General features: G+C 29.2%; 1 protein-coding gene across 1 annotated transcript in view; it reads left to right on the plus strand.

The window, feature by feature from the left end:
- The first annotated feature begins 364 nt into the window (after positions 1-364).
- The window catches only part of LOC126888790 (uncharacterized), a 77,420-nt gene continuing 64,384 nt past the window's right edge, over positions 365-13,400 (plus strand). Inside the window, exon 1 of the mRNA XM_050657163.1 lies at positions 365-526. Coding sequence (XP_050513120.1) covers positions 517-526 — 10 coding nt within the window. The 5' untranslated portion in view covers positions 365-516. The remainder of the gene's footprint in view (positions 527-13,400) is intronic.

The raw sequence follows: 13,400 nt of genomic DNA on the forward strand, positions 1-13,400 counted from the left end.
GGCAGCTCCTAATGCAAGGTTAGGCCTGTTATTCGTCTAACCCGACTGGACTAATACTCATTTTTAACACGTTTGTAGAAAAAATTACTTTAGTTTTTACCGTTAATAAAATTTTATTCATATCTAAATGGTATAGTGTAGCCAGTAAAAGACACTATAAACGGTAAACAAAAAATAAATTGTTTGTTAGTAAGATATCAACTAGAATTTTAATATAAACGTATTTTTCCCAATAGTCTAATTTCAATTCATAATTAAATTGTCTATGGTGTCCTAAACCGGCCCTGGCTTCGATCTTAAGCTAACATTAATGGCTAATGTGTGGGTTTTCCACGTAATTCGTTATTTTATTATGAAATTCCGGGTGTTTTTTCCCATTCATTCAAGTCCGATTTTTAGTCCCTTTTAGTCCTACGCTACGTGTACTGTGTAGTGTAAATAGGTACTGTGTTTAAACTGATAGTATTGTAGTTCAGTATTGATTGAATATAAATAATTAGAAAATAATTTTATACAATGTTTCAAAGTGAGTAGATGTTTTATTAAGTTACTAAGTAAGATACTTTAGCAAACTGATTTTACGCAAAATGCAAATATTATGATATACCTACATTTAAGAGGAAACAGTAGCGATCAACAGGTAGCAAAAACGCGTTCCAAGATTGCGGATGTAATTTTGAATATTTTTTCGAGATATTTGGCACACGTATTCCTAATATAATAAAGAATGGCGGTACAGAGCCCAATTTGAAAAATATATTAATATGTGGAAATTACTCTGTAATTAAATACAATATTATAAAACCGCCATTAAGAAGAACAAAAAATACACTTTCTTCAAATAAACTTTTTTATCCGATGCCTAGATTTTGTGTCATTTTGGAACTACTAAAATTTTTTATTTCATTAGTAGTTCCAAAATGACACAAAATCTAGACATCGGATAAAAAAGTTTATTTGAAGAAAGTGTATTTTTTTGTTCTTCTTAATGGCGGTACAGGCTCGTTTTTTTAATATTGTATTTAATTGCAGAGTAATTTCCACATATTAATATATTTTTCAAATTGTGCTCTGTACCGCCATTCTTTATTATATTACGAATACGTGTGCCAAATATCTCGAAAAAATATTCAAAATTACAGCCGCAATCTTGGAACGCGTTTTCGCTACCTGTTGATCGCTACTGTTTCCTCTTAATAAACAGTAGTTTTTTTATAATCAAAGTCACCTGCTTAATTTATAGTCTAGTAAGTAGGTACCTATATCAATCCTAGAAAATAAAATTATATTTAAAATTGCCTTGGTAATAATATTTTTTTATAATCGCGGTCATTTCAAAATATTTTTCTAGTTTAAGGACACTTAATTATATCTTAGTAGGTAATGTAATAGGTAATTGTGCAAATGTATGAAATAGATCCGTTATTTCGTAAGCTGGCGACTGGTAAGCTGGAAAAATTCCGAAACAGGTCGATTTTTAATTTTAAATAATGATTTTTTGGCATATATGTCATACTAGTGACGTCATCCATCTGGTCGTGATGACGTTATCGATGGTTTTTTTAATGAGAATAGGGGTCATGTGCTGGCTCATTTGAAAGTTTATTTAGTTCTCTATACAGTAGTATAAACATTAATATAATTATTTATACAGCATGTCCAAAAATTTTTTTGTAATTAAATTAATTGACACAAAAAGAAGAATGTATGTAATTTATTTAATTCAAAATATATTTTACTGCTGTCAGAAAACCTAAAAAATGTTTATTTTATAAATAATCATTACTTTTCTGTTTCTGTTTTTTTAACAGCAGTAAAATGTATTTTAAATTAAATAAATTACATAGATACATTTTTCTTTTTGTGTTAATTAATTTAATTTAAAAAAATATTATGGACATCCTGTATCAACAATTGTGGTAATTTTTATATTAGGAATAGAGAATATACTGAATATACTGAATAGAGAATTGATAACCTTTCAAATAAGCTAGCTCACGACCCCTATCCTGATTAAAAAAAAATCATCGATTACGTCATCATACCCAGATGGATGATGTCACAAGTATGATAAATATATATGTGTATATGCCAAGAACTTATAATTTAAAAATAAAAATCGACCTGTTTCGGGATTTTTCCTTAAAGTCGCCGGCTTACAAAATACCGAATTTTCCAAACATTTGCACCATACTTAGTGTGACCAACTATAGCCCGAAAAATCCAGGACATGGCCCGAATTACGAAGTCGTGTTCCGGCGTCCCGGACAAAGCTTACGGGCCATCCAATTTTTCAACGCTTTGGTAAAATTCTATTTTGAAATTTTCAATACATTATTCTTCTACGAATTCATATCAAATTGAATTGATAGGACGAAAGAAAAAAAGTCGACAATTTCTAGAGTGTAATATTAATACCACATCAAAAACGCATGCATTTTGTGTGGTGTTATAGTTGTATGAAAACTCAAACTGTGGACTTTTTCGTTTCTGTATTTTAAACAACATAAAAATGGCCTGAGTTTTTTTCTTGTGGCATGTTTGACAATTATATTTTTGATGGGATTAAGCCACAATTATTGGTTGTAATGATAATTACATTTTTATATTAAGTATATTAACCTAAGGTTATATTTACTTGGAAATCCAACATTAGTTGATTTTTAAATTTTTCCTTTTTTGGGAACGATTTCCGGATTGGAAGTCGGAACGTCAAAAACTTACCAAAATATAATTATCATTACAACCAATTGAGGTTCAATCCCATCAAAAATATCATTGTCAACATAAAAATCTCAAATAATCAATAAAATGATGATAGTCTAATTTCCATTGATGTAATGTGACACAACGTCTATAGACGTTGCATTTTTCCCTATTATACTTTTCAAAATTAAAAGAACGCTTATAACCGGCAAAATAGCTCAAAAGATGGAAACATAATACATTGCGAAACAAAAAGAGATGAAACTAGTGGAGGTGGAAATTATCGTTATAAACGTCTAAAATAACATTACATTATATAGTTGCCCACCTTTAGACGTATCAGAGGAGTATGACAAATGTCACTGTGACAGGTGACAGTAGAATTTTATAAAATACTCCTGTCACAAACGTCTAAAAGTGGGAAAATATGTAATGTAATGTTAATTATTAACACGTTTATAACGATAATTTCCACGTCTTCTAGTTTCATCTCTTTTTGTTTCGCAATGTATTATGTTTTCCATCTTTTGAGCTATTTTGCCGGTTATTAGCGTGCTCATCACTGTATAGTGTCACAACATTTGCTTATACATTTAACGCACTGTCCGTCAACGTGTTAAAAAAATGGCCCGATTTTCATTGAAAAGTCCCGGATTTCAGGTATTTTTTTTAACCTTGTCCCGATTTCGACTGAATTGGAGTTGGTCACACTAACCATACTGTATAGTAAATATGGACTGAGTAGTATTCCTGGACCTCGATTTTTAACCATTCGCTTCGTTATCGAACGTAGGTATTCGCTTCGTTTCGTATCTGTTTAGTGTACCTACAGAGAGCGAATGATCGATAACGAAGCGAAGTGTCAAAAATCGAGGTCCAGGTTTTTTAATTCTCTTTAGGTACATTATATTTCCCTGCAAATCATAATTTTTCAAGATTTTGCAATCCTTGTAAAAGATTCCTAGTATTGTGCAATCATTTTGCAAAGTTATGTGATGTAGAATATACTAATAGTTTACGCATAATAACGTAGATGTAGATAAAAGCTTCCTGGGATAAACAATTTCAATTTTGTTGAAGATTAATATACATATATGGTAAATAATGGGAATAGCTTAACCTTAGATTCCTGGGCTTAAGAGGATCGGTACGTATTTTCGGCTGCAATGCTATTCAAATGGGGATTCATTTTTTTCGAATCCTGAGAAAACTAATAAGTATTTTTGAAAAATTTAAACGCAGAATGAAAGGTTACGTTATTAGCGAGGGCCGAACGACCCTGAGAACTTCTATGATGTTTATTTTAATAAGTTACAGGGGTGAAAAACTAAGAAAAAATTTAGTGTGATTTTTAATTTCAAATATCTCATTCAAAATAAACTTTTTATTTATTCTAAGGGACTTTCGGCCCTCGGTAATAATTCAATCTTTCATTCTGCGTTTAAATTTTTCAAAAATATTTATTGGTTTTTTCAGGATTCGAAAAAAATGAACACAATGCCGTGGTAATATTTTCCAAATCTATCTTTGTCTTACAACGCACTCAGCCGAATATAATATAGGGCTTTTCATTCACAGTCATTTGTTTCGAGCTTCTGTCATGTGTCACATAATATTAATATATCTACGTCATACGTTATTGGTATACAGTGCGTCCATAAAGTAACGCATAAATTCATTATTTCGTAAACCGGCGACTTTAAAGAAAAATCCCAAAACAGTTCGATTTTTATTTTTAATTTCCGATTTTTTGGCATATATACATATATATAAAAATAAATAAGCAAAATCATTGGCTAATACTCGTAAAGTGAATGTGAATTTAGTTGGAAATATATAAAATGATGAAGGGTCATCATTCCATACATTTCTGTGCAACTATATACACCGGTGTTTCGGCCTATTTGGGCTTCGTCAGTATAGTGTAGCAAGTTAAAAAAGTTGTTTGTTAACTTGTAAAAGGATTACTACAGGAGCAAGGTTACCATTTTTGGTCAGATTGTTAGAAGACCCGCAGTCGCAAGGCTACAACTAACATTGCCAAGGAGGTAAGGCTACCTGAGGAAATGAAAAGCCATAACATTATTAAATAAAATGATGTTGGATAATCGAGTACAAATATAAAAATAAATAAGCAAAATCATTGGCTAATACTCGTAAAGTGAATGTGAATTTAGTTGGAAATATATAAAATGATGAAGGGTCATCATTCCATACATTTCTGTGCAACTATATACACCGGTGTTTCGGCCTATTTGGGCTTCGTCAGTATAGTGTAGCAAGTTAAAAAAGTTGTTTGTTAACTTGTAAAAGGATTACTACAGGAGCAAGGTTACCAAGTTACTAAATTCACATTCACTTTACGAGTATTAGCCAATGATTTTGCTTATTTATTTTTATATTTGTACTCGATTATCCAACATCATTTTATTTAATAATGTTATGGCTTTTCATTTCCTCAGGTAGCCTTACCTCCTTGGCAATGTTAGTTGTAGCCTTGCGACTGCGGGTCTTCTAACAATCTGACCAAAAATGGTAACCTTGCTCCTGTAGTAATCCTTTTACAAGTTAACAAACAACTTTTTTAACTTGCTACACTATACTGACGAAGCCCAAATAGGCCGAAACACCGGTATATATAGTTGCACAGAAATGTATGGAATGATGACCCTTCATCATTTTATATATTTCCAACTAAATTCACATTCACTTTACGAGTATTAGCCAATGATTTTGCTTATTTATTTTTATATTTGTACTCGATTATCCAACATCATTTTATTTAATAATGTTATGGCTTTTCATTTCCTCAGGTAGCCTTACCTCCTTGGCAATGTTAGTTGTAGCCTTGCGACTGCGGGTCTTCTAACAATCTGACCAAAAATGGTAACCTTGCTCCTGTAGTAATCCTTTTACAAGTTAACAAACAACTTTTTTAACTTGCTACACTATACTGACGAAGCCAAATAGGCCGAAACACCGGTGTATATAGTTGCACAGAAATGTATGGAATGATGACCCTTCATCATTTTATATATTTCCAACTAAATTCACATTCACTTTACGAGTATTAGCCAATGATTTTGCTTATTTATTTTTATATTTGTACTCGATTATCCAACATCATTTTACATATATATATATATATATATATATATATATATATATATATATATATATATATATATATATATATATATATATATATATATCAAGCAGTGATTCTTGAGGATGCAGTCTATTTTGGCCCACAAGACAAAGAAAACTCTTTGACTTACTGTCAAGCTTTCGAATTTATTTTAATTCTTTTTCAAGACATTAGTCATGAGATTACATTGAAAAAATTTGAAACTTTACCAAAAGGACAATTATGCACATAGGTATGAAAAATTATTTTTAAAAACTTCAATTATGTTTAATAATAAATTTAAAAAATAGACTGCATCCTCAAGAATCACTGCTTGATATTTGAATATACAGTCGAGAATACCATAATCTTATATATATATATATATATATATATATATATATATATATATATATATATATATATATATATATATATATATATATGTATATATATATATATATATATATATATATATATATATATATATATATATATATATAAATAAGCAAAATCATTGGCTAATACTCGTAAAGTGAATGTGAATTTAGTTGGAAATATATAAAATGATGAAGGGTCATCATTCCATACTATGATATATATATATATATATATATATATATATATATATATATATATATAATCTGTAGGAAATATCAGGTATGTGGTCTATAATAAAAAATCTTTATTTTTTCTAAAAACTCAATATTTCGCACATTTTTTTGATGGCTTCTTCAGGAGTATACTGTAACAACAATTTTAACAACTTACAAAGACGTACAAACTAGATTTTAAAATACTTACAGAAAGTTAAAAGATTTCACAAATAAATAACATTGACATTAAAATAAAAATTGTTACTGTCATATATTAAAATGCATCTTAAAATTAATATAAGGAAAGGTCTGAAGCACGTTCGTTACAGTAATAAGACAAAACACATAAAATGACTCAAACGCAAAAAATAACAACAAAAGAACAATTAGAGGAATACTATTACTTTAATTATTAAGGTTAGTTGTTTATTAAGGCAGGTTAGTTGTTTATTACAAGGGTAATAAGAACTGAGAATAATATTTTAATATTGGATTGGTACCAAAAGCCGACAGCATCAGGCAGGTATATTAATTATTTTTCAAATCATACCACTCGCCAAAAATACAATACCGTATTAGGCATGAAAAACAGAATAACGTCCATTGTTTGATGACACTTTTTTACAAAAAAATCTAGACATATTATACAAAATCTTTCGCAACAATGGATATCCTAAACATATTTTAAAAAAACTTATTTACAGCAGTAATTTCTACGATGGTCCCGTCCATGATTCCAACAATAAGTCAATTATATATAAAAAACTCCCCTTTATTAATGGTCTAACACATTCAGTCATATCCATATTTAAAGATGTTCCCAATATCAATATAGCCAAATACAATACTATGAACAGCAAACAATTATTCTCAAAAATTAAAGACCCAGTACCAACCTTGTATAGAAGTAATGTTGTTTATGAAATACCATGTCTAGGATGTCAGAATAGTTACATTGGCCAAACATCACAATGGTTAAAGCAAAGAATCACACAACATAAAAGTGATTGCCGCTTAAGAAAAAATACGTGTGCAGTAGTTGAGCATTATGAAAACACCGGTCATATGCTGGACTATAATAATACTCGTATTTTGGCACAGTCTGATAACTATAAAAGTAGATTATTTCTGGAGATGTATCACATTAACAAAAATAAAAAAACTTTAAATTACAAAACAGACACTGGACAGTTAAGTAACATATATTGTAATATATTGAATAAAATTTACAGTAATCATTAAGTTAACACTCGCCTTAATAAACAACTAACCTTAATAATTAAAGTAATAGTATTCCTCTAATTGTTCTTTTGTTGTTATTTTTTGCGTTTGAGTCATTTTATGTGTTTTGTCTTATTACTGTAACGAACGTGCTTCAGACCTTTCCTTATATTAATTTTAAGATGCATTTTAATATATGACAGTAACAATTTTTATTTTAATGTCAATGTTATTTATTTGTGAAATCTTTTAACTTTCTGTAAGTATTTTAAAATCTAGTTTGTACGTCTTTGTAAGTTGTTAAAATTTTTGTTACAGTATACTCCTGAAGAAGCCATCAAAAAAATGTGCGAAATATTGAGTTTTTAGAAAAAATAAAGATTTTTTATTATAGACCACATACCTGATATTTCCTACAGATTTATTTATTGTTTTTGGTCGAAATAATCACTTTGAATATATATATATATATATATATATATATATATATATATATATATATATATATATATATATATATATATATATATCATAGTAGTGACGTCATCCATCTAGGCGTGATGACGTAATAGAGATTTTTTAAATGAGGATAGGGGTCATGTGATAGCTCATTTGAAAGGGTATTCAATTCTCTATTCACTAATGTAACATTAACATGATTATTTATAGAGGGTGTTCAAAAAAATATTTTTTTAATTAAAATAATTGGGACAAAAAGAAGAATGTATGTAATTTATTTAATTCAAAATGCGTTTTCCTACTGTCAGTAAACAGAAAAAAAATTATTTGACAAATACCTAAACATTGATTTTTGCTTGAACGAAATGTTCAAACTGGCAAGAGACAGTTGGGTGGCAGCTTTAACATTGAATTTAAGCGAAAAACAATATTTATTTGTCAAATAAACATTTTTTTCCTGTTTTCTGACAACATTAAAACGTATTTTGAGTTAGATAAATTACATACATTCTTCGTTTTGTCTCAATTATTTTAATTAAAAAAATGTTTTTTGAACACCTTGTATAAATAACTATGTTAATGTTTATATTAGGGAATAGAGAATTGAATACCCTTTCAAATGAGCTATCACATGCCCCCTATTCTCATTTAAAAAAATCAACTATTACGTCATCACTCCCAGATGGATGACGTCACTAGTTTAATGTGTATGCCAAAAAATCGGAAATTAAAAATAAAAATCGACCTGTTTCGGGATTTTTTTTTAAAGTCGTCGGTTTACGAAATAATGAATTTATGCGTTACCTTATGGACGCACTGTATACAATAATACAAATCAAAGACGTATGGCGTAGATATATTATTATTATGTGACACATGACAGAAGCTCGAAACAAATGACAATCGATGAAAAGCCCTATTGCCAGCATATATTGTCAGTCAGACACTGACAATCAGTGACAATTTTAAATATTTGACATTGCATCGGGAATATTTTGAGTTATTGATTAAATATTATTGATATATAGTGTATTTGATAAATAATTGATTTAAGGCGTGAACTTAATAAAAAGTTATTTATTGTGTATTATTTGTGGAAGATGCAAGCCAAGAATACATCAGGATAATATATTCTGTGATCCAAGTATTTTGTTGTTAAAGATGTTCAAAATTGTAAGCGTTCCATAACGATATATTATTAAAAAATCACTTTAACACTCTTCTCGATTGAGTATTAGTTTTTGTTGTACAAATAAATTATTACAATCACTGAATACATAGTTAGTGAAAAAATTATCACATTTATTAACTGAATTAATAATTTGCAATTATAAAAATAACAGTTATCCAAGAACATTCAAAAGCCATCTCTTTAAATTAATGATGATACACGTAAAATATTTGCGAATTATGTACCCATACATCAATTTAAGCTAAGTTATTTTAGTACAAAAGTTGATAATAACCGAAATACAGTGTGTCAAAGTTAAACTTCTATTTTATTTATTCTTTAATATTTCCTGACAGGCATGGGATAATAACACGAAATTCGGTAAGCGGGGATTTTTTAAGACGAGAAATCTAAATTTGCCACCAAAAACCATGTACATATTACCCAGAAGCGCCACATACATCTTTCAACGCTTATTTAATACTTTAAAATTTGTTATCCCCTACTCTACAATCTTTTTGAATCAAAGCTTTTATTCTCTTATCTTAATATTATCTTAATATTTTTACTTAAAAATAATATACTATACTATATTCATCTCGCTAAACTCAACCGTTTTCGAAATAAACGCATTTTAAATCTGCGATGCAACACAATTTTTTGCATATAATCATTGTAGAACACCAGAAAATAAACTTAAAACCATAATAATTTCCAAAAATGTATCGGAAATTTCTTTACATGGAATTTGTGATGCAATGACATAAACATGAGAGCTTGCACAATTATTATGGTTTCAAGTTTATTTTTCGGGTGTAACTACAATGACATAATGCAAAAAAATGATATTGCATCGCAGATTTAATTTCGAAAACGGTTGAGTTTAGCGAGATGAATGTAGTATACCTTTTTTAAGTAAAAATATTAAGATAATAAATGTTTTGATTTAAAAAGTATGTAGAGTGGAGGATAAAAAAATTGAACACATTAAATGAGCGCTTAAAGACGTATAATATGGCGCCCTCTGGGTAATACATTATTTTTGGTGGCAACTTTAGATTTCTCGTCCTAAAAATCCCCCGCTTACCAAATTTCGTGTTGTTATCCCATGCCTGTCAGGTAATATTCAGGAATAAATAAAATAAAAGTTTAACTTTGACACACTGTATTTCGGTTATTAGCAACTCTTGTAGTAAAGTAAGTTAGTTAAATCGACCTATTTTAAGCTCAAGAATCTAATGTTAAGCTATGGCCCATTCTTTACCAAACACCCTGTATGTGATATTGCCCTGTTTGTTGATCATTTTTAGAAAATGTATTAATAATTTTCAAAAGATTGACTTTTGAAGCTATTTTTGCATAAATTAAGCAAACTGATTAACAAAAATAAATTTACTCTGATTTTAAAGGATAGTCTATGATTTTTCACTAAAATTGTGTTACTTTTCCATATAATTTACCCGTCTTCACCTTTAGTATTTAAAGTCAAATGGCGATCTTACATTACTTACTATACTACATTCGCTCTCGCGAGATTTTTTTTGACACATTCGGAATAGGAAACATACAACACAAAAATTCCTACCTCACACTATTAACTGCTAAAATCAACTCAAATCAACTTAATCTTTCATTAAAAAAAGAAGAATTATTAGAAATAGTGGGAGTGTCTACTAATCTCATAAAACTTCGTGAAGTTTATTTCTACAAAATATTTTTATTTTGTACAATAAATAATTTTCTCATTTGTTATCAATACATTATAATGGTGCAAATAAATAATTATTGATTGACGTAAGGTTTATGTTATTTTTATGTCTGTTTACTATTAATAATATTGGATATGAGCAGGTGCGTTGGTTTTGTAGTAATTTCCAGTCACTTCTGACAACTGAACTTTTCAAAAAAGAAATTACTAACGTCAGTGTCAAAGTGAATCTCGATAGAGCGAATTTAGTATAGGTCCACATTACCTATAAATAGTCCATTCACTCACGGTAAAATATTGCAAAAGCTCCGAATTTTTAACAACCGCTTGGATTTACATAAAATTTGGCATACACATACATAACATGTCAAAGAAAAAAGTGGTATTGTGCCGAATTGTGCTTTGACTCTGGGGGTGAGTTTCACCCCTTCTCGGGGATGAAAAAATATACGTTCAGAATAAATCAGGAATGGGATAAACTGACTAATTCTAAGTAACTTTTGTTCTATAGAGTTTTTTCAGTAAGTCAATACTTTCTGAATTATTTGCGGGTGAATATGTTAATTTTTCAACAAAAAACACGTTTTTAGACGGTTTTTCGAAAATATAACTCAAAAAGTAAGTTTTTATCGAAAAAAAAAAAATTCTTAGCAAAAATATAGCTTATAAAAAATTAAAAAAACTATGTACCTATATGAAGTCTGGTAGACCCAGTAGAAGCAGTGTTGTGGCTAATGAAAAGTAGGTTCTTATTCGTCAAATTCCAAATCAAATATTTCAACGTGATATAACCAAAATGTGAAGCACTTTTCAGGGGAAAACTTATTACAAATTTTCTAAAGTGTTTAAAAAATCTTTATTTTTTTTTAAACAAGTTTGTAACATCAAAAGTAAGTAAGTCAAAATAATGTTCGTCCTTTTTCTTCTTCTTAAAGTGAAGTGCATTTCTGCGTAGGCGTCCACCTTACATTGTCTCGTCTGGTGAGATGTTAGATATTCAGTATCAAATAATTCTGTTTTTAGCGGCGTTGCGAAGCATTCCTTTTATTTTTGTTACAAAAAAATCGTGAAAATCACCCCCTAATTAGCATCTCAAATTAAATTATTAATCGTTACCGTTTCACAAGTTACTTTATTTATGTATTGTTTATAATGATCTATAAGTTTCATCGGTTCAAAGTGATTATTTTTGAAAAGGCTTTAGTGAAAAGGGCTTGAACGAGCCACTAATCATGAGTGTATGCAAATTTTGAACAGCCATATATTAACCAATTTTTGTCGTACAAAAAAAACAAAAAGTCCAGAATATTCAGAAAAGCAAAAACTACATTTTTTTACTCGTTGAGATTTTCGGTATCACTAATAGTTTTTAAGTTATTTTGAAAAAAGGAGTCTTTTTCGGAATTTAAAAAAATACTTTAAAACCAATTTTTTTCAAAAACGAGCATTTTTAACCGATCAAAAGTACAGATCATTAAAAGAATATAGGTAAAAGTAACTTGTAAAGCGGCAACGATTAATTTCATTTGGGATGCTCATTAGGGAGTGATTTTTACGATTTTTTACCAACAAAAAGAGACTTACTTTATTTTGAGCGTAATTTACTTACTTTTGATGCTAGAAACTTTTTGAAAAAACAAAAATAAAGCTTTTTTAAACACTTTAAAAACGTTGTGACTAGTTTTACCCTGAAAAGTGCTTCAATTTTTGGTTATTTCACGTTGAAATATTCAATTTGGAATTTGACGAATAAGAACGTATTTTTCATTAGCTATAACTCTGCTTTTACTGGGTCTACACTCTACAGACTTCGTACATACACTATTCTTTTCGATAAAATACTTACTTTTTGAGTTATTTGCAGTCTATCCAAATCCAGACTTACTTGTAACGTGTGTTTTTTCACTACCGAGAAGGGGTGCAACTCACCCCAGGGCAAAAGCACACATCGGCACAATATCACTTTTTTTCTTTGACATGTTAGCTATGTGTTTGCCACATTTCATGCCAATCCAAGCAGTTCTTTAGAACACAGAGCAAAAACCGTGGGTAAATGGACTATTTATTATACATAATATCAGAGGCAGGGCCCCCGCAAGACTGAGTGGCGCCCTTTAAATTTACTATATCCAATTATGAAATAAATCTATAATTTTTTTATTTTTTACCCGTCATAAAACGATAGACATTGCAAGAAATCAAATTTTATTTGTCTTATAACTGATTTACTGATAATAAGAAAAAAACAAATAAAACATTAATATATTCATGAACATTGAACATCTTCAAAGTCAATTTTATTGACAAGCTATAGCTAATGTTGCCAACCAGATAATCCTTCCTGTACCATAGTAGACCTCAAGTAATTTTTAATTAACTTTAATTTTGAAAATGAGCTCATCAGAATCAAAA

Source organism: Diabrotica virgifera, chromosome 7 (genome assembly GCF_917563875.1).
Source record: "Diabrotica virgifera virgifera chromosome 7, PGI_DIABVI_V3a".
Lineage (NCBI taxonomy): Eukaryota > Metazoa > Arthropoda > Insecta > Coleoptera > Chrysomelidae > Diabrotica > Diabrotica virgifera.